The sequence below is a fragment of the Mercenaria mercenaria genome, chromosome 2 (genome assembly GCF_021730395.1).
Source record: "Mercenaria mercenaria strain notata chromosome 2, MADL_Memer_1, whole genome shotgun sequence".
In the NCBI taxonomy this organism is placed as follows: Eukaryota; Metazoa; Mollusca; class Bivalvia; order Venerida; family Veneridae; genus Mercenaria; species Mercenaria mercenaria.
In genome coordinates this window covers 93432729-93460520 of record NC_069362.1, presented here as the reverse complement: position 1 = coordinate 93460520, position 27792 = coordinate 93432729, and the positions used below count along the sequence as shown (strand labels likewise).

The window sequence follows — 27792 nt, the reverse complement described above, 5'->3', positions numbered from 1 at the left end:
TCTTGAAATTGTAATATGTGCACTTGTATTAGTAACTGGTCAACATTTACTGAGATTGTGCATGCTCTTCTCCTTATGGCATGTAAATGTAATTTACCTTTCTTGGTAAGGTTTGTGAATAGTGTTGCAATTTCCACGCAAAAAGCTATACACTTTTGTAGTACATAGGAAATATTCTTTGTATTTGTTTAGTTTGCTACCTTTATCTATGTCCACCTCTTTGACCATCGAGACAGACATTATCAACTCTCATACAACACTTAAATGCAAGCTAAGCGTCCTTTTGAAATTCATGTTTTTCAAAATGTTATTCTGTTGCATAGATTATAATACCATCAACGTCATTGTCAGTATTTTGCCAGCATGTAGTAATTCCTGGGATTCCTGTAAATATATCCCTTTTGTAACATAGAACGCAATGAAGGAATGTGTAGCTTAGGCAATTACGTCCCCTAGCATTGGCAGAAGTGGAACTATACTGTAAACAAAGCGTGACCCCTTTATCCCAAAAAAACAGACAAAATCACCAAGGCAGTTACACGGCACGTAAACAGACTGCTGTTCTGGCAATAAGTGACCTTTTGGAAGCAAGAAAAATGACAAATGGAAAGTGGAAAACACCTTTTTGCAAACAGATTTATTTGTATATGACAGGTTCAAATATATATTTTAGAAGAATAATTAATACAAAACAATAAAACCTATTTATAATAAAAACATTTACAGACACGAACATTATACAAATCTATCACAGATCACGCTTAATTCGGCCCTCTAATGAAGTTTGAATTACTTTGTTTACAGTAAAATCGTTTAGAAACCGTTATCATGCATACTTTTCATCAAGACGATTTTAACATGATGCTTATATGTAATACATATACTAGCGCAATTCCGTGTAATGAACACACAGTCACGTTACACTATACATCAAATACTTTGCAAAGTACGAAATAATTATTCATAAGTATATTTAATTCACAGCCTATGGGTCACATGGTTTACTACTTTACGGTTATTACTAGACAAAGTGGTATATGCATTTTATCACATTATTTCGATAACAAAATATATTTTGGATGTTATATAGCGCTACATTGCAATATATCTAAAAGTTTAGAGTGTGTGTACATTTTAGGAAGCACTTTTATTCATGTACACAATTTTATTTGTTTTTACAAAATGATCAATAGCTGATCCTCATACAATACAATAGAGGATCAAAATAATTTCATGAACTAAATACCCAAAGTGAAATCGACATATTACAAAAGTTGTACACAAATAATTGAAAACAATATTTCTAAGGTCACAGCTTAAGCTTTAACATAAAACATAGATAAAGGTAACATTTACAAAGTAAAAAATGCTGTAATAAATAACAACAAAAACAAACACAACAAAATGTAACAGGAATATTACATAAAAATGACATAACAGCAGTTACCTCCCTTTTGCCGTTGATTTAACTGTTCGATCTTGTGATCAAAACGAAGATATGTAGTTTATATGTATGAAAATCAGCAAATATTCAGTTAGTTTGAATCACATTTCACGTTTCGTATATGTTTGACCACTATCGTATATGTTCTTAATGTCAGTGGGTACAATTGTCTTTTTACCCAGGCATAAAGACGTACACTCATACATACATACTCATACTTACGTTTTTGTATATAATCACAACCAAAAATAATGAGTAATAAATGACGCTTACATACGTTTAAAATACGTGCTAAAATATTATCATAAAAGTGCAAGAACTGTAATAAAACTGAATATGCGTTGTCCAAGAATGACAAACACATCAAAATGTGTAATGATTGAAACCCTGTATGTTTCGTGTTTACAAATGTATTCGATTGGAACTTTTCTGTAATCGTACTTAAGAAGTAACTTCTTTAGAGAAACGTAAAAGATAAAGTCAAGGTACGTATTCATACATAAATAATTTCTGCAACCAGTACTTAAACATGGTAGACCAATTTACGCCAACATTATTTTAGTATGTTCCTTATACATTTGAGCAGTTAGCAATAAGCGCACTTACTAAATTAATCACAATTCGTGACTAAATGTTTCGAACATCCTAATTAATACTGATAGTAATTAAGTTAGCTATGCTGGTTACATTGCACGGGTAAATCTAGCAACAGGCATATCTAACATTGGCAAAATTTATCAAAATATAAACTAAAAAGATCAACAATAAAACACGTTTTGTACATGCTCATTTATGAAGACTGAACTGTAGTAGAAGAAGAGATATTTTATGTATATTTCATTGAATGAAAAGTGCACAAATATATTTAACTGAAGACAAGTCTTTAAGCAATAATAGAAGATAGACTGAACTTAAGAATCATTGGATAAAGCATCCGGCAAAATGAAATAAACCCTATTCAGCAAACGAAATAAATCTCCATATTTTTTCAACATCTCTAAGTTCAGTTTCATGTTTTTTTTTTTCTCAAAATAAATAGATCGTATTAAAACATTTTTTTTTGAGAATATGAAAACCGCCTGCACGGTTTTCATGCTTTTAAGCAATTCTGTATATGAAATGTACAAAAACAATGACAGGTTCAAATCTGTAATTTTAAAGCTGGAAAATATAACTGACCATTTTACACAATTACCCTATCGCCAGTCATTACTTCTGTGAAAATAAATTCCAGACTGTGTCTTTTCATTAACTTGAAAAATGTTGTTATAATGCAAGTCAGCTTAAGCTATTTCTCGACCCTTAAAATGTATTTAAACTTGGTTCTTGATCTTGTTCTACCGTTGCTGGGGCAACAGGTTCAGGTAGTTGAGGCCTATTTCCTTGTGCGGATGTAGTTAATCTAAGTACTGCTTGCTCCGGTGCTGGTGCCGCTTTTGGTGTCGCTACGCGGCCATTTTGTTGACTTCTTAGACGTCCGGATGTTTTTCTAAATGCATCAGAGGTTGGTGGTCGGAAATTGTCTGAAAAAAAAGATGTAGGGTTTAAATACTATATGAAGAAGATGTCGTTTAAAACACACTTTGCATTTGTTTATACTGTTGTTTTTTTCTACTGAAATCAAGCTGTAGTATAATTTTAGTAGGTGTCGATGCCTTAGGAATCAATCGTTTGATTAATATAGATTGTATCATTTTTTTATCATTTGAATACAAAGATAGCATTATATTTCATCATACATTTTGAACCTATTTTTCATTCTTACACAACCATTGATAATATCAAACACAAGGAATAATAGTATATTCATTCACCAAAGTACAAAGCCAAAAGCTGTAAGCAAATATATGTCAGAAATAAACAGATTTTGTAAACAGTTTAGGCCCTTTACAATGGGATTTATGTGCAAAAAGTAAAACATGATAATGTAGAGCAGAATTATGAGGATATTTTGTGAGCTTTGGCCCGCATTCACCAACGTTTTAACTTATTTATAAGAATTAAACTAAATATTTTCTATTTTCCCAGTTTCTGGACTGCACTGATCTGAGAAAATCTAAGTTTAAACAAAAGTTTAAACAGAACCCCTTTTGAATATGCTTCCTTGTAAAATTCAGATATATTTTCAGATATACAAGGAGGGCACACACTAAAGCATTGCGAGAAAATATATCTGACAATTTCGAGAATTTCCAGCCACAGATAATATACCAATATATTAGTTGGTAACCTAAAATATATGTTAGAACGTTGATCTGAACACTAGCCAAGATGTTTAGAATGATATAGTGTGCATTCGACCACTGGGGAAACTGCCTGGCAAAAAACTGCAATCCACACGTTTTGTACCTTGAATTTTTATAAAATTAAAATACCATTTTTAGAAATCAGGAAAACAAGTGAAATCTTCATATTCTGGAATGGAAAGAGTTTATCAAAAGTAAGAGGAAGATGTTTTAAGAGGCATTCTTAAGAAACTCTTTATGAGAAGACAACCTTTGTATGACACTGTATTAGTTTCTGAAATAAACATGACAACGACAGCTTCAAATTAAGTCATTACATGGTTTGTTTTGTTAAATAATACAAACTGGCCACTCAATCGTCTTGTTTAATATAGAAAAACATGATCCCGTAAATTTTGTCACAGGGTAAGAAAAATGTGCAGTCAGTCCAAGCCTCGAACCTGGGACCCTATGCTGTACAGACTGAGCTAACCGGCTGCTTGACACATTCCCTCCCCTTACGTGACCAAGTCCATACCGTGACATACACCCCCACAAACTGGAAATTCGTACTCGAATTCTGGAGGTACATAATATTGCAAGCGTTAACCTGTAAGACTGACCATGCAAGCATGCTACGACCCCACGTTGGGCGCCAAATGTCAATGGGTGAGAAAAATGTGCAGTCAGTCCGAGGCTCGAACTGCTCTACCGACTGAGCTAACCGGTTGTCTGACACCTTCCCTTCCCTCACGTGACCAAGTCAGTACCGTGACACATTTATTCTTGGAGAACTTATTTGAAATTAAGATTATATAATGCTGAAGTATATTCAGAATCGTCCAGTGACCTTGAATCGGTCAGTAAGTCTTACACGGGTTGTCTCCCCTTCACTTGCTATGTTTCTGGAAGTGGAAGGAAGACAACTTTGTATTTGAAATTTCTTACCCATGATTCAACACATCAAAACACGATTTATCACTGCTGTTACAAAATGAATTATTCTACTGTTACACGGCTACTAAACGCTAGCGCCACCACCAAATTGTGGTGATAAGGAAATGAGCTATCGACATTTCCGTGGTGCAGCTATCGCCCGTTTCTATTTGTAAACACGTGAGTAAAATTTATATTTTATCTTATATTTTTATTGATAGAACTTTTTTCGAAAATCGGAGAATGTAGTTCCGTGTAACAACACTTTTACTACAGGTTGGCTGTTATTTCATTAAAATATTATGCAAATTGTGGTGCCAGGAGCTTTTCTCCTGAATCTGACAGTGGCATTTTTTCATATCGGTCAGTCTTCGAACACCATTCCGATGACTAGACACACTGTAAGAACATACCTGCGCATGCAAATGGTGTAGAAATGAATTACACGTATTCCTATACATCAAAGAATTATGAAAAACACAGTAAAAAGTTAAAACACGACTATTTTCGAAAGTGGTGGCGTTATCACTCAAGTGGTGGCGCTATACTGTAGTGGTGGCGCTGTTGTATATGATTAGTGGCTAATATATTCAATTTTAATATATGAAAATGTCTGTCTGCAATCCACGGAAATTTCTACAATAATCGATGATATCAACCTATCCACACTATAATAAAATTACGTTACTCAACAAAATACATACATAAAATAATCTACATATATATGGATTCAGATTGTACAACTAAGCTCTATTGATAATCATATTTAACCGATTGGAATTGAAAATGTACTGTATTCACTTTTCAGAAAAAAATTGTGAAAGTAAGGTCTTTTTGACATGCAAAAGACGTATAAAAACAAAGGGAAGTAACTTTCAGAATATTAAGATAAAAATAAATTCTACACTATCCTCGAATTATTGCCTGGACACAAATCTTCGTTTGAAATAAAGGTATTGCTACTATTTTTCTTTACCCGAATTTAAAGTACACTTACGTTTGTATTTAAGTACAATATTTAAAGGTTAGAAATAATTCTACATTAACATTTTAAACAAAGGAAAATATTTACTTTGACTACACGAGTCCCAAGGGTCTGTGAGTATTTTGTTCATTTTTTTCTTGGATAGAGAATGTTTCATAAAGGTAAATAAACTATGATCGTGTTTTTCTTTCTTTAATAACATAATTATTTGCAGGAAAACTATCAGTTAGAAAAAATATTGTTTTTGTTTTGTTCCGGACGCGTCAGCAGTTCGTATTATTGAATGTCGTAACAGCGCCACCACTACTGTATAGCGCCATCACTAGAGTTATAGCGCCACCACTTTTAAAAATCCTGGTATATTTCTTCTAACCCGAGATTCTATTATTCATGGTGTGTGCGTATATGATTATTTATCATTTCTGCACCATTTGCATGCGCAGGTATGTTCTTACAGTGTTTCTATTCATCGGAATGGTGTTCGAATACTGGCCGATATGAAAATGTGCCACAGTCAGATTCGGGAGAAAAGCTCCTGACACCACAATTTGCATAATATTTTAATGAAATAACAGCCAACCTGTAGTAAAAGTGTTGTTACACGGAACTACATTCTCCGATTTTCGAAAAAAGTTCTATCAATAAAAACATAAGATAAAATATAAATTTTACTCACGTGTTAACAAATAGAATCGGGCGATAGCTGCACCACGGAAATGTCGATAGCTCATTTCCTTATCACCACAATTTGGTGGTGGCGCTAGCGTTTAGTAGCCGTGTGTTATTGTCTAACGTTTGCATCGTAAAACTAAAAACAAAATCCAAAGTACAATGATAATCTATATTGCCAAAGTAACATTGTATCATAGAAACTTACCTGGTTCTGGCTGTTGTGTTGACTGCTGCTGGGACCACGTGGCACCAGCCGGCTGTTTCCATGACTCCACGTGCTCACTTCCGTCATCCTCTACCGTCAATCTGGAAACATTAGAAGAAAAAGCTAATATAATCTCCTAACTTGGAAGTACAGATATAGATTCCATATAGTGATGCTCTCCATAGCCGATACGTGTTGCAAAATCTTGCAATTCTACCAAAAGCCCTGATGACCCTTTGAGACGAAATATTTTAACTAAATTTGGTTTGACAGTATGATGTAATTCAAAATAACCTTTCCTATAGATGACGCTCATCTGTTATTATGGTGACCTCAGTAAAACAAGCAACTTTTGGCCGAATTGTCGTGTTGAATGCGACCATACTATAACTATCTAGGTGAAAACATTGCCTATTCAGTATTCAGGGCCATTATGTGAATAATTTCACTTAAGAGCACAGTCAAATCCTTTCCACTAAGTGATTTATTTCATCTAGCTTGTAGTTCTCTGGTTGATTAAAGTCAGCCGTTTCTGTCTGAAAACTTGATGTCCATGTGATATAAATCATTTAAATTCGCTGGCATGAAATTTCGCGCATATGTGAAAAAGGACTGTTTCGCGCGGGCTTTAATTCGCGCATTTTCAATTTTAGAAATAAAAAATAAAATAAAAATTAATAAAAGCGCGGTCTTTAATTCGCGCATCGGTCCTAGCGCGAAATACGCGAAAATTCGTCCTACGCGAATAAAAATGATTTCACAGTACTTACTTCTTTACATGGTCACAGTTTTAGCTGTGAATGTAACTAAAACTCGGATTAGACAATCAAAACTGAGTGAAATGTTATACTTAGTCAGTTTTAATCAACCAAATAAACTGGAAATAACAACAAATAAATAATTATGGAATTATCTCTTTTTATATAATAATTATAAACATTAACCTGGTAACTGTTTTAGGTTTACCATCATCTTTTTCATTTATTGGTGGTAGCTTAGGAACGTTGTAATTTTCTACATATTCTGGTTTAAACTGTCTCTCAAAATAGTCTTCTTTTGAACCTACAGCCGTTCTTATCATCTCAAGTACCATGGATTTTTCTGAAAAGATTATAAAACTCTTTAGACATCCTATCCTAACTTACTTTTTTAACGATTTTTGATCTTCTATAATATATATACTGCTTTTACAATGCAGTTTGATAGGGTCTCCGTTCCGTGGCCAAGTGCTTCGAACCACTTGTCCCTCACTGCTGCTGGTTCGAAACATCCAGCATGCTAACGAAAAGTCAAAGGTTCTACCCAGATGCCCGCTCATGTTAATGCCCGGAGGGGTCCCTTGTGCCTTCCTACACCATAAAAGGCTAGAAAGTCGCCATATGACTTATAATTGTGTCACCAAACAAAATAATCGAACAAACATAGCAGATTAGAGTTTTTCTTAACATCTTCAGCAGTCGCCTACTCTAACAATAGTCTAACTTCGCAATTTTACAAAAAGTGTACATGCGCCATTAGGATCGCCTGTATTTGTACATAGTAAAAACGAAGGTATTTTTTAATCAGTGGATGTTAACCAGAACAAGCTTTTTTCTTATTCTACCAAAATAAGTGTTTATTATGACAAAGCCAAGTGGGCACAACTTTACATTCGTTTGAGACAAAATTATTTCTATACAAGTAAACGTTTTGATGAAATGCTTTTTGACAGCGTAAAACATTTTATAGGGCTAGCGTAACACCTATAATTCTTTACATTTCGTTGCTTCAATTATCGTTTAGAACAATATGTTGTACTTTTTTACCTCTTTCTCCGGCAGAACATAACCAAGCTTTTACAGCATTTATATCTTCTGTTTGTAGAATCTGACACAGCATCATTAAAACCTAAGAAAATAAAGATATATACGTGTTGATACATTGAAAAGAATCTATACACTATCAGCGACGTTACCAAACTGCCGCAATGTTGACGTATCATGACGTATTCATAAGTGTCTAAAGCCTCATTCAATTATTTAATAAGTGAAAAATGTGGTAATAATCATTCCAACTTCATTACAAATGCAGTGATGTACAGTATTTCAACTTCAAGTGCGCTGTGTACAAATAGATTCAAATAACATGAGAGCAATTAGTCTTTCGTAATAAAAAATTTTCATAATTAGTAGTTCTGGGAGGTTTCTTCCGTTTCAGCATATTTACATTTAATCTAATTTAAAGGTGAAAATATGTATATGTGTCACAACTTTGGATGACACACTCACATGTGATTCCATGTCCGGGTCTTCTGTTATATGTTGGAAATTTCTTTGGAACATGTCTCTCTGACCCGCCCTTGATCCCTGTCGTGATCCATGTCTAGATGAACCCCTCGACATTGCACGTGATGGCGGTGGGATCAGACGCCCTGTTGTTTCTGAGTATTGTGTTTTTGGTCTTTCTAGTAGTTTTGGTTCTTTGGGTTGTTCAGGCTGTGCTTCTTGCAAAGCGTCTGTAAGGGCCTTCAGTTCATCTCTCCACGCCTCAGTGACTGGCACTAAATTGTTTTATAAATTATACTATTCGGAATTTGTTTTGACAATCTCTTGACATGAGTGAAAACAACGCATCTATTTCTAACTTGGAAAAGGCTAGCAATTTTTATACCCATGCGTCATGGAGTCGCGCACCGGTTATGCATTCTCTTTTACTCTTAGATAAATTACTTTTTTTTATCAATATTGGATTTATATGGAGATAAAAATCTGATATGAGTACCACACAACTAATGTAGTGAAGTAACTATACTCTAGTCAACAGCACACTTTAGCCCACTGCAGTCCTAATTTAATTTAGCTTGCTTGTGAAAATAGCTTAAAACTGACTTACCAAGCCCCACCTTTGGCACCGCCCGCTCTCTGAAAGGATAGTTTGTAAGCCCAGTAAAGTACTGTAGACCAGTGACAGTATTGATAGGGTGTAGTTGTGAGTTGACGTTGATGGCATTGACTGGAATTCTCTGCAATTTCTTCTGGTTGAAATAATTTGGCGGGAACTGTAGAGAATATCGTGGATTGGAGAAATAGCCATCGTCGTTGACGGCGCATATTGGAACATCTAACAGACCTATATAAAATGTAAAATTTGGAATAAATAAACATCAGAAGTTGAGCAGTGTGATAAGTTCTAATTTGAATTAATATATTTTCTTAACGGTAGGTGAGGAAGCCATTAAGCTGGCTTGTACACGTAAAATGGTGGATCCGACTGTGATGAAATTATGCATGTAGGGGCTCCTGAAGTCTTCCCCCACCATCAAAAGATGGAAATTCGTGTAGGTAATCATCTATGTGTATATCAAGACACAACGTTTCATATAATGAAATAAAAATTTAACGGGGATAGCAAGAAATGAAAATGCATTTTGATATTACTTTCTTTAAATTATGTACGGATGACATAAGTTGTTTATTAAAAGAGTTGTCAGCTGCTCGATTGTTTCACTGACAAAAGTGTGTTGCTCCCGTTTGATTTATAGAGATACAGCTTAGAAGTCTTATTCCAAGATAAACATTACAAAACCATTATACGTTAAATGTATGTCAAAGAATGAGAAAATGTAATAAAGATATATCATAATGGTAATAAAGACTGCTGTAGGATTAGCACGTGTAATCTCTTAAGCTAAAGTCCTGGATTTAAATTGAATACCCGTTGAAAATAACCTTACCGCCCTGGATACCAAGTCGACTTTTAATGAAATTAAAGTTTTAGATAATGTTTGCAAGATGAGGTCAATTTGAAGTATATAAGGACACTCAAAACTCGTGCAGCTATTAGCATACATTCATCAACGTATATCATAAAATATTTGCTCGTTTCTGATATGATTTTTTTTCACAAGATGTATTTATGCGGCATGCACTGATTTGAATATTTTATCAGACATTCTCAAGTGTATTTTCATCAATATGGTCGTTTTGCTAACAGTTTTTAAACACAAGTAGGCCAAAATAATGAAGTGTTTGACAAACATTGCCATATGGATGGTAATTATTGATTTAAACTTAAATACAAACACTCCGGGTGACTTAGACGATTTGCAAACATTTCAAAACTAAAATTTGGAATATTTCTGTGTGATATGACAATCTATGTCCCATAATTAAAGCTGTTATTCACGGTAACTTCTGTTTAATATAAATTCACGCCTAAATCAAGCAGTGTTTCTGAGGTTACGCGTTCCTGTGTGTGTTTATTTCTTCCGTACGTTACATGATTGTGGCATATGTTATGTGCGTAACGTAACGTTACGTTACACTAGTCGATGACGTTTTTTTCGTGCCTAGAATTACAGATTTCCAGTATTGTCTTTGAAATATTACGGAATATTTGCATTTTCATTTCAATGCGATTTTTTTCAGTAGCATTTGAAGTGCAGTTCACAGTGTTTATCCTTTATATACTTGAACGAGTTCAAAGGTTAAGAAGCAAACTGTTTTCCTACACTTATAATTGCCCCATGGTCTGTAAAATGAGATGAGTGTTGACTCTATAGGATGATTTTTATTTGTTTATGGAAATATAGAGAAATATTCTCTTACATGTCTGGAATATTATTAGTTAATCATTTAATTTATACATGAATTTATAGTTTTCAATTTATTTTTCACAACATGGTTTGGGTACATATACATACACCGGTCACCGTGGCCCAGTGGTTAAGGCGTCCGCCTCGGGATCGGGAGGTCGAAGGTTCGAGCCCCAGGGGAGCGTTCGTCCGGGGGATGTTTGTCAATGGGACTCGTTCCGAAAAGGCCGGTTCGTAAGCCGCGAGCTAGTTAAATGAATGGTTACCGGCTTCTATCCGCCTGGCGCCTGGCATAATGGTAGGAGTTGGGAGGTATTTGGTACGCACAATAAAGGTGTCTCATAAGCCAAATTGACTGGCCCTTTCAGTAGGGGTGACACTATAATAAACAAGACCTTTACCTTTAGTTTTTATAAGACTCCAAATATAAACGATAAAGAATACATTAGTATATTTCCTTATAAAAATATTGCTGGAATAGAGAAATAGAATATGTACAACGTTCTCCTTGCAAAGGGATGCGGACACTAAATATTGCTGGAATAGAGAAATAGAATATGTACAACGTTCTCCTTGCAAAGGGATGCGAACACTAAATATTGCTGGAATAGAGAAATAGAGAAATAGAATATGTACAACGTTCTCCTCGCAAAGGGATGCGAACACTAAATAACCAAATCACAACGCATAGTGGTTATAGCATAATAGCGGTATCAAATGGTTATTTAGCTTTTTTAAATTCAATTGCAAGTTCTTGCTGAAGCAGAAACACATGAGTTCAAAACCCATATTAAAGCCTTGTCATATTTTATCTGGTTTCACAGTGTGCTTGTTAATCACTGCCACAGGTGTTCAAGAGAATTATGGTACAAGACATTTAGAAAAGGCACAGGTCGCATGCCTTACATTTTTGTTCATTTAATTTAGAAAAAAGAAGACTAGCTAAAAGTTGTGTTATGGCCAACAGTTCAACTGATATGACATTCAGTTCACATATGGAATGTTATACTCGCTTTAAATAAGCATGTAATGTTATATAAACTTTACACAACCAAACGATTGAACTACCTTTTAAATGTCGAACTCTTGCAGGATGAGGGTTATGTCTGGTGAAAAATGAATTCTGACTAAGTTGACCAAATCTGTACCCTCCTTGTGTTGACGGTCGGCTATTTGTTGATTTCTTAAACGAGTCCACAGGTTCTGCATAACCCTCATTGATGGCACTTCTGGTCACGAGGTCGGCACCATTTGTGGGCTTGAACACTTCTGTTGACATTCTGTGAAAAATGGAAATGTTTTATTTTCTTATTTTTCAGTAATTTTATCATCTCAATATATAAAGATGAATGTTTTGTAATGTCCAAAACGATGTTGCTATATTAACCATACCACATTTACAAGGATTGTCTATTCCTTTTCATACTACATTCATACTACATGAGAACAAGAGAATACTATTTTCACCCTTTTCAAGTGTTAAATAATACCTACAGTACAACCTCTCCAGAGCGGCCCTCTCTTAAGCAAACACCTCTCTATAACAACATCATCAAAATTTCCCTAAGATGAAATATACTATCAAATTTACCTCTCCATAACAACAACCTCTACATAACTGTCAATATTTTATCTCCCATAGGGTGTTGCTCTACAGAGGTATATTCAATTTCCTTATTGATACTGTTTCATTATTTGAAAAACATTAAAGCTGAACGTAATCTGTCGCATAATTTTCGAAAATAGAATACATGTGCATTCAAATATTTTGTTTATTTGAAATATTTCGCGGTTTAGCGGTTTATATATTTCAAAAATATTTCATTTTGTATACTGACTTTAAACAACAGCCGTTGCAAGACATCAGATCCGGTTAGATTCAAGACAACCTGCGTCAGAAACTCAGATTAAAGACCACATGTGTCAAAAACTCAGATTCAAGACCTTCTCTGCCAGTAACTCAGATTCGGGACTACCTATGTCAAAAACTCAGATTCGGGACTGCCTGTGTCAAAAACTCTGATTCATGTCTAAGCTACATCACCAACAGAACTACGACATCACCAAACTTCAAAGTAAAAATGTAAGCCTACAACTGAAAAAATAATGTTGGTGAATCCAGCATAACCACACCAATGTTTGTTTTATGACCGAAAAAAGCAAGGTTCAATAAGTCCATTAATTCTCAATAATGGAAATGATAAGAAATAAAAAAAAATCTGTATTGCAAAAAAAAACCCTGTCGTACTTACATTTTAGAAACGTTAACCACAAACACATTCACAATCATGATTGAAATTTAGTCCGCGGGCGCGAGCGTGCAATACCTCATAATATTATGTCTAAATGTTAATGTGATTGTATGTAAAGTGTCTGGGCGTATATGATATTTATTTCTCTTAAGATTTCAATAGACTTTTCAATATGGGGTGTTCGGAATGAACTACAAGAGTCTATATTGTAGTGTAGCAGACAAACCATACAACAATTAAAGTCTTCTGAAAGGTTTCAAGATGGTATTAGGGAAGCTTTAATCTTTTGTAAATCTTTAAAAAGTTATAGTGTTACACTAGGTCTATTTTATCAATGGGACACAACGTATCAATTGTCAGTACATTTAGGGTTCGAGAGTCAAGTCCGTATATATTGATGTGAGATAATGTTATTTACATAGATTTATTTAGTTAATCTGCGGGACATTTTCCCAACTGAAATATGAAATACCTCAACAATGTATTGCCAAAAAGTTGTTTTCAAAATTATATTTCAGTGTCGTATTCTCAAATTGTATAGGCGACAGGAGCAAAAGAAAAATACATACAAGGAAAACAAACAAAAGAAAACGTAAGGCACATAATAAACTATTAATTATTTTGTAGGGTTTTCTCTCAGATCAAACGATATTGAAATGACACACAGATATCCATGTGACCGAATTCGGGACTGAAAATAAATATGAGAATACACTTGACCCGACTGATTAGGGTTAACTTACATGAAACCTCAATACAGATTATCTACAGATACAGCTAGGCACCATATGAATAAAAGCTAATAATAGGCTTGTTACACAGGTTATACTAATTAACAAAAGAAATGACACTCAGATGAAACAGTCTCGAAACCGTCTATAAAGTCCACCTTTACATAGCCACAAGTGGACTTTATTACAGACTTTAGACTAAAAGTATCTAAGGTGGTTTTATATTCAGTCTTACAGTTGGCCTCTGACACATGTTTGACGGTATCTGAGAAAACAGTATTGGAGTAGTTTTAGTAGTTTTTCTCTTAACAGTCTTAAAGCTACACGCCTATACATCGGGAGAAATCTTTAACCTGTTTATTTCCACTAAGTTTGGCATAGACTGAATATATGACATTGTAAAAATTGTAAATCTAGAAAACAGGTGTTACTGGTAAAAAAGTTGGACGAATGTTGATTGTAACTATTATTTCAAAACAGTTTATATAATCCTTTCTGCACAAAATATTTGGTTATCTATTAGATATCTTGCAAAAATTATATGTCAGTAAGTTTGTACCTTGGAGAGGTAAAAAAGCATATTAAACGTTCCTTAAAATACAAACGAGCAGGCATGAGATGCATTTGTGCGCTCCGTAAAACTAAGATCGATTTGATTAGAGCATGTAATGCCTTTCAATCAGTGTCGTGCACCATGCATATATTGAATGCATTCCTGTGATTTTTTAAAATTCCGTTCGATAAAACAATTTAGATATTAGCATGCTACATGCAATCAAAGCAATATCTCTGCTATAGCTAGGTTAAACAGTTACTTTACATGCATATCAAGAAAACAAACACTTCCTATTTTCCTTTATACATCGTATCGCAGCGAATTTGATTAGCGCATGCACTGAAAGGCGAGTCACTTACGTCGTAGAGGCGAGTCACTTACGTCGTACCGCATTGAATTTATTATCATGTTGTAAAAGGCAAGTCACTTACGACGTACCGCAGTGAATTTAATTACATGTATCGTGTAGTAAAAAGGAAAGTCATTCACGTCGTACCGCAGTGAATTTGATTATTACGCAGTAAAAGGCAAGTCAACAGTAGACAGTCACTCACGTCGTGCTGCAGTGAATTTGACTATCACGCAGTGAAAGGCAAGTCAACATTAGACAGTCACTCACGGCGTGCTGCAGTGAATTTGATTATCACGCAGTAAAAGGCAAGTCAACTCACGTCGTGCTGCAGTGAATTTGATTATCACGCAGTAAAAAGCAAGTCAAAAGTAGACAGTCACTCACGTCGTGCTACAGTGAATTTGATAATCACGTAGTAAAAGGCAAATCAACAGAAGACAGCCACTCACGTCGTGCTGCAGTGAATATGATTATCACGCAGTAAAAGGCAAGTCAACAGTAGACAGTCACTCACGTCGTGCTGCAGTGAATTTGATAATTACGCAGTAAAAGGCAAGTCAACAGTAGACAGTTACTCACGTCGTGCTACAGTGAATTTGATAACCACGCAGTAAAAGGCAAGTCAACAGTAGACAGTTACTCACGTCGTGCTACAGTGAATTTGATAATCACGTCGTACGGCAGTGAATTTGATTATCATGCAGTGAAAGGCAAGTCACTCACGTTGGTCCGCAGTGAATTTGATTACTAGTATCATGCAATGAGAATTCAGTGTCTCGCGTTGTGCAACGGCAAAAGAAAATACGGACCCTAAAAGACAAGAACAAATATTGGAAGGGAAAGCAGTATAATTTTATATATTCAAGACATGGTTAGTCAGGCTGATTTTAAAGAATCTCACGCAAAGGTATTGAAAGCAGCTGAAGTTTTTTGTTATCAGATACGTTGTAAAAAGGAAACGGTTGGGAGAAAATGTTCAGGATCAGGGTAGTTCGTGTATGAAAGATATCAAGATTTAAATAGTGGCTCGATCCTCTAAAAACTTGTCAAAATTTAAATAGTGCATGGCTCCTCTCTTCACATGTTCCTTAGCGCATTTCTGGTGTCCACATTTCTCTGATGCCACAGCTGCTGCGTTGCTTTCATAACTTGAAAGGGCAATTTACATTGAAAAATATCCCATGCCAAGCTGAATATTTCTTGTACTATTGTTACAATTATGTACGTTTTACAAAGCATATATCAGTCGTGTATCGAGTAATCTGAGTCCAGAATTAGCAGGCGTTAGATCTCAAGATAACCTTGATCTATTCAAAACGTTTGAAAACGCTCCATTCATATATGTAAAGGTAACACAACTAGACATGTAATTTAAATATTTTGATATTTTGATTTAATTACAATTCCTAAACAGCTAAATTGTCGATTTGGGTCGACTATAAAGAATTTGCATTTACGTTTAATGTTTCTGGCAATTAAATGTATAATGAAAAAAAACCCTGAAAACGAGGCCTCGGCACATACTTTTTAAAATGTATACTATTCATTTAAGTGATTGTTCGAAATAAAATTTCGACATTAACTATCTATAGAAATAATCTCTGTGTGTCTTAAATGTATTTTCTTCAACAAAGTGTGCACATACTGTATCTTTTAACCTTTAGCCTGGTGGTGGCAAGTGATTTTGTCTTTGCGACCAGTGCAGACCCAGATCAGCCTTCACATCATGGTCTGCACTGTTCGCCATTCAGTCTGTAAATTTTCAATGAACACCACTTTTAATAATAAACGGTACTGCCCATATTGAATGATAGACCAGTCCATTTTAGAAATTTAGCAGGGTAAAGGTTAAGTGATTTATACGCATTTCCGTCTCGGTTTGAACATTAAATTCTTTAAATGTTGTAAAAACTCCAAGCTGACATAATTATTATATTTGATAACACAGAAAATAGAGCTCTGCTGTCAGTTATAAGTGGATTGGAAGAGACGTTGCTCTTCTTAATTGATCTCGATAAAAGGCAAACTGAAAATGCGACACCACACGCAAATGGGAAGGAGTTCATTATACACTTAGCAAAACGTTTAACTTTAGCAATATCTTTCATAAATACTAATAGAATATTTATTAATTTTCTTACGCGTTTAGACAAATATGGGCATAATGACAATAATAACATTCCAAAATTTCAAAACTCGAATCATGCAATCACATAATTTCATTCATTCTACGACAATTTAAAGATGACTGTTTTGTTTTATTAACATTTACCGTACTAAATTTCTAAAATGGACTGGTCCATTATTCAATTTCGGCAGTGCCACTTATTATTCAAAGGGGTGTTCACTGAAAATTGACTAACTGAACAGCGAACAGTGAAGACCATAATCCAGCCTGCACGGATCTTTGTCTGCAGTGGTTGCAAAGGCAAAACCAATTGCCGCCAGTCGGCTAAAAATTCTATTTATAAGGAAACAGATGTGAAGATACTGATATTTCACTGTAACACATATGGACAAGAAGTTTTTAATTAAAATTTTGTTTCTTAAGTATGGCAGGGTAAAGAGGGTATTTTGTTTTTGCCATGATATTCCTCTCTTTTAACGAACTACGCCCGTTTGTAAATTAATTCTAGACAGCTATGTATATTTTAAAGAATAATTAAAATGCGATAGAGGCAGCCACGTCCTAAACTGAATAAAATGATAGCATAGCATTTCTCGTTTTGTTTTAGTTTAAATGTTATTGACAGCATAGTTTTCTTGCGTGTGAGAACTTTCTAATTGTACTATTAGTATTATGAAAGGTATTGCAAAATTAGTAAGGGAGGCGTTAGAATTTTCGTTTGGTGTAATGCCCGTATTTCGCTTTATTACGGTTTGTTTCAAAAGACTTAACGTTGCTATTGGAAGATCAATAAAAGCTTATGTTATTAAATTGATTTGACAAATAGTCTTATAAATACAAAAGTTCCGTGTCAAAGAGATAACAATTGTAATCAATATGTGAAAAGAAGAGCACCACGCGTTGCCAATAAAAATCACAATACTTAAAATGAAAGGTTTAATTGATGTTCAATGTACTAAACGAATATTTTATGTCTGTTAAAATCGATCACACCTATTTAGTGAAAGAAAATGAAATATGTATTTTATTTGACCAACGTTTGTTGAAAGCATTCTTTTATTTAGGAGCATTTTGTATTGACATTAGTGGTGCGTTGTTTCAATAAAGCCACGTTGCGAAGATTGATAATATACACTCTCACACCGCGTCATATAGATTTAAAATACTTTTTTATTCCTTTTGAATTTACTTAAACGAGAATTTCTTGTCTATGAATAAATTGCACGCTTCTGACCCGTATCTGGGTTTAATACACAACTGACACAGTTTCAATTGACACAGCGCGTGACATAACGACCAATCAAAATAGATTTATTTAAATAGAATTGTTTGGAAATCCAAAATTATAGTCTGTTTCTCTAGATCGCGTGTGCATTAAATATGTTTAAAAAAAAAAATAGGTCAAAGTATACATTCCCCCTCATTTCATTTCCTTGAATGAAATCCGCTTTTTAGTTCTTTTTCAGTTTTTTTTTCTTCTATTTGTGTAGATCTATAATATATTGTATCTTATATCTCAAGTCAATGTAAATTTTGTCTTTTTTTTGTAGCTTCTACACCATGTCACATTTTTCAGATATATACAATGTATTACTGTATACTCTTGTGTCACTTTGTGATTTGAGTTTAATAAAGGTAATGTTGTTGTTGTTGTTGTTGATAATTTAAGAGTCCATATGCACAGTCCTTTTGGATATTCCACTATTTCATTAAATACGTGAACCAATAGGTTTTGGGTAGGGAACTTGCAGAATAGTCTTGATTGGCTGATAACGACACATACAAGTTTTTTTACCTTTATAAAATTGTGCCATAAAATGCAAGTCCATGCTCAAATATTGAAAATAAACAGCAGAGGGCCTGATATGACCCTAGAAATAGTCCTTTTTTTCCAGAAATATTGACTAATCCCCTGCACTTCAGGGTTAGTGTCTTCGGCTAGAAATTATGGAATGAAAGTAACTGTTTTGACTGACTTTTTTACAATGAAGTTAGAGATCTTGATGATAATGCGAAACACTTTAACCAATGAACATTATGATGGGCTGTACAGAGCTAGGTATATGTTAACCAATTAGTATAGTCTTACCTTGTGAACACTAAATGTATTAAGACAGATTTAGTATGGTCGATTTTTTCATAAAAAGTAACGAAAACATATCCATTGCAAAAACATTCTGACAAAAAAAAACCGCTTGCGTTTCGGGATCAGAAAATATCATGGCTGGATGGGAAAAAACGAGCGTCTGTTGTGACAGGACCAACATCGTAAAACAAAAGAACCGATCAGTTTTGTTGGAGACGTATTGCTAGAAGAAAAGAATCAAGCATCAGTTGTCGAGCACCCAAAGTAGGTAAAAGAAAGGATGTATAACAGGAATTGCCTTTGTACCGGATCCCTTTTAAATGGAAATTGCCAAAGATCCTATAGTTTCTTAGCCGTTAGATAACCGATAATTTGAAAGAAATAAAATTTGCAAGCGGACATGCAGTCGCCTTGGTATTTTAAAGTAACAAAGATCTGTGTTCTGGATCATTTGCGAGTTAAACACAGAAACTGCCATAGCACTAAGTAGGACCCAATATTCTAGCAGTGGTTCGCCTACAGACTGAGAGGACCTGATATCCTAGCATAACATAATCTTCGGGTTCAAAAGCATTAAATCGTTCTCAGCGGACAAAACATTACATTTTAGTTATGGAGTTAGATGACAGAATATCTAAGATGACCCATGACTGGTCATTTGCAAACAGAGAACAAATGTGGAGTAGATGAGGACCAAGAAAGAAAAAAGTTCTTGCATAACTGTAAAATTGCACGAAGACAGAAATTGTTTTATAGATCTTAGTAAAACGCAATGTTTACCGGACCAACGAGTCCAGACTTTTTCGATTAGGATTATAAAATTGATGCAAAATGATCCAATAATAAATTCCTTTCATGAAATTATTGATTGAATTATTTAAACGCAATTGGTTCAGAAGTCACAAATCGACTGTCTATAGGTCTTTTTATACGTATTGAAAGGAACGCTGTCAAGTGAATAGCAACAAATATATATTTTCCTTAAGAATGCTTTTAGAGCACGTCAATCTTGTTTAATCTTTCCTTTTATAGAATTTGTCTAAAATGTTTGTTGAAATTCTTTAAACAAAAATCGTTCTGTATAAGGTAAGCCGTTGATTTCGCTACGGGCTGTATAGATCCATAAGGCGTACATATTTCGTGCATTTAAGATCTGAATGGATTATATTTGAATAAAGAAACATGCGTAAGGTTTAAAGAGGCATGTTTTAATCTCAAATCGTTATCGTCTGTTGATTCAATATTGATACATATTATTACGTTTAAAATGTTTTCTCGTGCTGAGTGACTTAGCCCCGTAATTTATCATTACAATTTAGCATTTGAATATTTCATGAAGGGTCTATAAAGGCCTTCAATATACCACTGCGGAGTCAAGCTATAAAAATAAGACCTCCAGCCAATTAGTTTATTATATACTGGTCCCAAAAGACAAATAAATATTGATTTGTTTTGGTGGACAGACACGTTTCCAGCTAAATATTTCGCAAAAGCAGACGAAAATTTTCGAGAATGGTTTTTGCATTATTAAACGACTTGTGAGTTTTGCTATTGAAGAGCCTTTTAGCCTTTGCCAGTTAGAGAAACATGCAAAATGCTCCTTTATACCTGCAATGATGAAGCAAGAAGAGTGCCGATCTCGAAACCTAGCTCGTGATTTTGAATGTTGTTGGGGCGATTTCCGCGGTTTCTTAATAGTACGTAGGTTAGATATCTAGAAAACAAACACTGAGCCTGTAAGTATCAATTGTAACAACATTTTTTATAACCGGTGTTATAAAAACAGTTTAGAAACGAGCTGCTAAATTTAGATTTGTTTCCTATCCAAAGTAAAAACATTAAGTTATTATTCAAACCTAAAGGTTACAAAGTCGAGTTAGGAACGTTAGCGCCTATTGTTTTTTGTGGGGTTTTTTTTTGGGGGGGGGGGACGCTAGAGATTGACCAATGACAATACTGCATTCTTAGGCGGTGTTTCAGTTTGTAATTATAAAACTGCATCTGAGGATGTTTTCAGCTAAGTCAAGGTGTTTCACCACTATAATAATTTTACTGTGTTTTTTCATAAGTAGTCGTAAAAAAAACCCCAAAATGTCTGACTTATTTCGCACTGTATTTATTCATCACAAGGTGTATACTGTCTATATGTGAATTTTCATTTAAATCCCTTGAATATACTTCCTGACCCTATAAACTTACTAACAGTATGTGCAAACATTGCTTAAAACGGTTTTAGAAATTAAACCAAATATTAAATATGCATAGGCGGGCAACCTTTTGTGATTGTTCCGATCTGTCGTTCAAACGGAAGCCAAGTATCTTGTAAAGGAATTGTACTCTAAGGGCAATGGGGTGGTATAAGTTCATGAACGGTTAAATTCGTCGCACTTTCGCACCCGACCCCACAAATATAAATATTTGGAAAATGTATTGTACAGTTTTGGAATTGTCGCTACATGATGCAGATAAACGAAGCATTATAAGCCATTTATCCTCCGCAATATATCAGCTGTAGCAACTTTTATTATTGCAATATCCAATAATATGCAATAAAAAATATCGACGGCGAAAACCATTTTCTATCATATTATAAGGCCTGTTTACCACATTTGCTCAGCATTATTAAGTGAACATGCTTTGATGTTAATTAACAACCTACTGCGCGAACATTTCCAATTTCCAGTATGCATTTTCACGTTGAATGGAATTTCCATTCGAAATGCACGAGTTTTCAAGCGCGCATTTATACCAGCGGATATCACCGATATATCTCACGCAAAGCACTTGATCAAATCAATCATTTTGCGGCATTGTATCTATTTAAGAAATCGAGGGAGACTTTATCAAAGATTTTTTTTTTCATTTTTGTTTACCAATCGCACAAGGCCAACAGAAAACTGAGTTTGGAATTTTTATTTAATGATTAAAACGTGAATGTAGACAGTTTGAGATAAGTTCTGATATGATAAGTCAAAATTGTTACAACACCTTGTGTGTTTATATAAACTATTTCTTTATCTTTCATTGTTTTTATAGGATAAAATTGCTAAATATACTTTAGTCAAAGGTACTTGTACTCAATAACGCATACCTACCGTTCAAGGAGTGTTTGTGTTTTTCAAGTATATATAAAACTAGAATGTGTCTGTAGGACACAGGGTGTACCCCCACTGGTACATTTGTCACAAATAAGGGGCAATAATTCAAATGTTTGCAATCTTACTTTTTGAACTATGAGCATCACAATCAAAAAATCCACTATTTTGGCTATTTCAAGGGCCGTAACTCTGTAATTAGCGCTAAACTGTCAAGAAGAATGCCAATTGTGCACGGTCACATCATGATAACGACTCGTGCAAGGTTTCGTGAATTTACATAAAATGCTTTTTGAGCTAGGCATGCCATTAGGTGAAAATGTGCATTTTTGACTATTTCAGGGGCCATAACTTTGGAAATATGGGGCGGAACCAGACGAAAAATAGGAGGTGCGCAAGTTCATATCATGATAAAGACTCATGTATGGTTTCGTCAATTTATATGAAATATTTTTGAGCTAGGCGCGTCAAAAGTTGAAAATGTGCATTTTTGACTATTTCCTGGGCCATAACTCTGGGAATAGTGGGTGGTGGTGGCGGGGGGGGGGGGGGGGGGGGGGGGGCAGAAAAAAAGGAGGTGCGCAAGTTCATATCATGATTAAGACTCATGCAAGGTTTCATCAGTTTTTATCAAATTCTTTTTTTTTTTTTAGCTAGGCGCCTCACAAGGTGAAAATGTGCATTTTTGACTATTTCAGGGGCCATAACTCAGGATATAGGGGGCGGGCGGAACCAGACGAAAAATAGGAGGTGCGCAAGTTCATCTCATGACAAAGACTCATGCAAGGTTTCATCAATTTATATCAAATACTTTTTGAGCTAGGCGCGTCACGAACTTTCTTTCGGACACACAAACACAAGGACGGGCGCACGGACAGACGGACGCACGGAAAAGACCAAATCTATATACCCCCACCACTCATAGTGGGGGGCACAAAAAAAAAACAAGTTTTTATTTTTCTCTACTAAATACAGTCATAAACATTTGTAGAATATACATTTACCTTACCAGAAATCGTAATGTACATATTTTGAAATATTTCCAAAGATAAATGCTACCGGTGTTAATTTGGCAGTTTTCAAACTTATTGATATGAAAAAGTGGTCTGTCAGATTAGCAGTTACACTAGTGATATCGCGTTTGAATGACAGTTTGTTTTCAAAGTTGTGATTTTCTCCAACCACAGTTTTTACAGGACGGGGACAGTGTGACAAATAACTGCAGTTATAGCTTTCAAATGGTTCAAACACATTGTAGGAAACAACTGTAATACTTTTTTTTCATTTCTAAAATAATTTCCTTTCTGACAGTAATAATAAGATAACTTATTTCAGTCTCATCATTATGTACATCATCATATACAACAAACAAAATACATGCAATGATGCATATATTGTACAGAGATACCACAGTAAAAGTATATAGTAGTTAAGTACATTACGGACGGACAGACGGATGCAATACGCTAACAAAAATGATAGCTATGAAATAGGTACCAAAATAGGTCATTTTTTTATTCATATGCTAGTACCTATCATAGGACATTAGAATGCCCAATTGTATTTCTGTAAGTTTCTTCCTTTTTTGTAACATACTTCCAATTACAGCTATCTTGCAAATATTTTTACGTTTAGTATTTCAGTTTGTGTATTGGAACTGTTAACTGATACACCATATATGCATAAAGATTATATCAAATAGATAATCCAAATCTTTTGTACTGCCAATAATAGGCCTTAAGCCCATTACCGTAAATTTACAACATGTATAACAATAGAAAGACTATAAGGTCCCAATACACACACTACCATAGAAATGTGTGTATTTAACTTAACAAATAGTAAAACAGTAGATACAAAAATAACAACAACAAAACACACACACACACACACACCACAAATTGAAAACAGACTTAGTGTGTGAATAAAGAATGCTAAGAAACGTTTGTTGTTGATTAAAAAAAATCAGCATGTCTTCCTTTACGGAAAAAACAACTTTATGAACATATTTTGCTTTCGTTAAAAAGTCTAAACTGCTATTATAGGGGTATCAAAATGGATAGAAAAGATCTATTCTATCTGTTGCTGCTAGATAACATGTATTTACTTAAGCAAAATATTAAATCATTCGATTCATTTCATAGGATCTAATCATTTGAAATGGATTCAGTTCTTAATAAACACTGAAAGATAGGCAAATAAATAGAATAAGATGGTTCTTTTATCAGTTTAACAATGGTGTAAAATGGAGAAAGGTGGCATTTAGTGAATTAATGATAACGTTTCTTACCTTTGTATTAAATCCTATCCCTGCTTATAATGGAAAGAAAGTGTCCGTTCAATAGATAAAAGAAACAGAACAGACAGAAGTTAACACGTCTCTACTCTATCCGAACTACCCGTTTTAGCCGAAGCGATTTTACAAATGGTCGTAACTAGGGACGCAACACTAGAGCATATAGATAGTCCTAGTGATTAATATGAGTGACTTAACGATATAATAGTCGCCGCGGATAGATTAGTTATTTAATCTTGCCTTCCATTTCCAAATACGATATTAGTTGTGTAGGAATGAATGAAAAAGTAATTGAAATAAAATAACAGATCAATGACAGGTATTAAATATTTCGTGACAAAGGTTGAAATTGATTGTGTATAATAAACTTTTAGTTTAAAATATTAATTAAAATAAATTGAGCATAAGGTTAAGCTATCTCAGTTATTCTGGAACAATAAAGTGTTTCATAATTTGTTTATTTTTGCTCCATACCAGTAAAGATATATATGTGCACAGCACTACTCTTACGAGTATTAGGCCTAATTGATGGCTCGGCCAACCGATTGATGTGGCTCGGTTATTTCCTTTGTAGTGTCTTTGCTAGAAGAGCTAGATAACTAGAGCATTTGGTTCGTCCCAATGCGACTTCGAGCGATTGATGTTAAACTGTGTTTTGTTGTTTCTAAAACTGTACGCATCTTGCTCGCTTTCGTACTCCAAAGAAAACAAGGACCACGGCGTCGCCGTGGGCACTAATTCAAACTCTGACCGGCATTCATAAAAAAGAAATACAGCTCTGTGGTAGCCGGATGTTTTCATATTCATGGTTTTAAAAAGAAATTTGATGCTTAGTAAAATTGGCGACTGCAGGATCGGTCTTCCGTCTATATAAATTACTGATAAAGTTACAATGACCTAATGCGTTTTAAACGATCAACAGCATATATGTTGCCATAATATGTGAGGAGCGGAACAGGTAGGCCTATACAACGAAGCCAATATACATCGTGTTACTTTATAGCATGTGTAGGTCGGATAGGCCACCATACATGAGCACCATCAATGTATGCTAAGTTTCCAGAATAACTGCAATAATATATGGCCCTATTTCATCTAAATTCACGAAAAATAAATACTTAAAAGTTGTTGTGTGTTCGTGTTTATAGTGAACATTTTTTCAGTCATATAAACGACGATGTTACTTGTAGCAGTGCAATACCCAACTTTATAGTGTTGCCACAATGAATTATCACGCTGTAGACATATGACATATTCCACCCAGTCAGATTATACTGACATCGGGCAGACCAGTACTAGCAATATCCTGAAATGCTGACCGAAACGCGGAGAAGGTAATAGTATCATTTTCACGTCCTTCGTAAGCGAACCCACGACCTCCTGCACTCGGAGCAAGCGCTCTATCACCGAGGCTGTAGAAAAGATATTGTTATTATTATCATAAAAATTCTATGCATTTCACAAGTTGACCAGGCATTGCAAATAGTCCACCTCTTGAATTAATGAAAACTAAAATTAGAGAAAAAAAGAAGAAAAAATGACAAAAAAAAAAAAAAAAAAAAAAAAAAAAACAGAAAAAAACAGTGAACTTTGTTCGACAATTTACGCATTTTTCGTATGTGACTTCTGCATTATCCGGATATTACGGAATTCCGTTAGGGCCATCGCCTTTGAATGTGTTGATCTGAAACGCGATACTCGATAGTACGATGATGAAAACGCGAAATCACGAAACTACGATAACGAAAACGCGACAACACGATGATGATAACGCAATACTACGATAACAAAAACGCGATAATGCAATAGTACGATGATGATAATGCGATATACTATCGCGTTTTCACCATCGTACTGTCGCGTTACCACCATCGTAATATCGCGTTATCGTTATCGTAGTATCGTACTATCGCGTTATCACCATCGTACTTATCATCATCGTACTGTCGCGTTATCACCATCGTACTATCGCGTTATCACAATCGTACTGTCGCGTTATCATTATCGCGCCATCGCCTTCCGGTGCACATATCCGATTTCAATAAAACAAGTATTTCCTTGTAGGCATAGCCTCTGTTAAAATGAGATTGTATAAACTCGTCCATTTGTACTGCTGTACTGGAAGATCTTCTAATTTTGAGCATGCGCATGCGCACCGGAAGGCGATGGTGTGATAATGATAACGCGACAGTACGATTGTGATAACGCGATAGTACGATGGTGATAACGCGACCGTACGATGATGATAACGCGACAATACGATGGCGATAATGCGATAGTACGATACTACGATAACGATAAATGGTGATAACGCGATATCACGATATTACGATGGTGGTAACGCGACAGGAGGATGGTGAAAACGCGATAGTATATCGCATTATCATCATCGTACCATCGTATTATCGCGTTTTCGTTATCGTAGTATTGCGTTATCATCATCGTGTTGCCGCGTTTTCGTTATCGTAGTTTCGTGATTTCGCGTTTTCATCATCGTACTATCGAGTATCGCGTTTCAGATCAGCACATTCAAAGGCGATGGCCCTGACGGAATTCCGTATCCGGAGGAGTCGTGTTCGCATGTGTGCGGGGAATAAAAGACGGTTTAAAGTGTTGAATAATCCTAAGATAATGTGGCTATTCAGCATTTTAGCATATAGTTTCATAATTAAATGGAACTCCTTATTAGTTTTAAAAATGTACATTCGTTTTAATGTCTTGTGATTAATGAGCTCACATACTGTCCCTAGTGAACTATTTTGTGACATCTCATCGTCAGTTTATTTGTCCCTTCGTCGACCAGTCCTTCATACTTACTTTAAACGACATTTCCTACATCCATTCTCCACATTGAAGTGTATGTCATATATATGTTTTCACTGTTCGCCAGTCATATCTGTATGTATGCCTGTTATAGCATGATGGAATAAAAGCCTTATGGAATAAATCAAATAAACTCTAAACATCACAATCGAACATAATATGAGCCGCGCCATGAGAAAACCAACATAGTGGGTTTGCGACCAGCATGGATCCAGACCAGCCTGCGCATCCGCGCAGTCTGGTCAGGATCCATGCTGTTCGCTTTCAAAGCCTATAGCAAATAGAGAAACTGTTAGCGGACAGCATGGATCCTGACCAGACTGCGCGTATGCGCAGGCTGGTCTGGATCCATGCTGGTCGCAAATACACTATGTTGGTTTTCCCATGGCGCGGCTCATATATAGATCAGTCACTATAAACTTCAAAAGATTTA

General features: G+C 35.0%; 1 protein-coding gene across 2 annotated transcripts; it reads right to left on the bottom strand.

The window, feature by feature from the left end:
* Window positions 1–618: 618 nt before the first annotated feature.
* LOC123564597 (protein TBATA-like) lies at window positions 619–24752 on the bottom strand. 2 transcript variants are annotated; one of them, XM_045358300.2, is made up of 9 exons: window positions 24531–24752; window positions 12109–12320; window positions 9339–9575; window positions 8735–9006; window positions 8273–8354; window positions 7412–7568; window positions 6468–6568; window positions 3820–3859; window positions 2830–2967 (listed from the first exon to the last, which is right to left on the bottom strand). In XM_045358300.2, exons 2-8 carry the CDS (start codon window positions 12317–12319, stop codon window positions 3825–3827), a joined length of 1095 nt encoding a protein of 364 aa, XP_045214235.2. In that variant the 5' UTR covers window position 12320; window positions 24531–24752; the 3' UTR covers window positions 2830–2967; window positions 3820–3824. The 2 variants fall into 2 exon arrangements, with proteins under 2 accessions (XP_045214234.2, XP_045214235.2); XM_045358299.2 differs by lacking the exon at window positions 3820–3859 and having other exon boundaries at window positions 619–2967.
* Window positions 24753–27792: the final 3040 nt, after the last annotated feature.

What these genes read in the sequence shown, in the direction of transcription:
- LOC123564597 (XM_045358299.2), bottom strand. Translation starts at nt 12,319, where the DNA reads ATGTCAACAGAAGTGTTCAAGCCCACAAATGGTGCCGACCTCGTGACC. An exon ending in GGTGCCAAAGGTGGGGCTTG is followed by an intron (nt 9,007 to 9,338) that starts GTAAGTCAGTTT and finishes AAAACAATTTAG; the next exon opens with TGCCAGTCACTGAGGCGTGG. An exon ending in AACACAACAGCCAGAACCAG is followed by an intron (nt 2,968 to 6,467) that starts GTAAGTTTCTAT and finishes CTTTTTTTTCAG; the next exon opens with ACAATTTCCGACCACCAACC.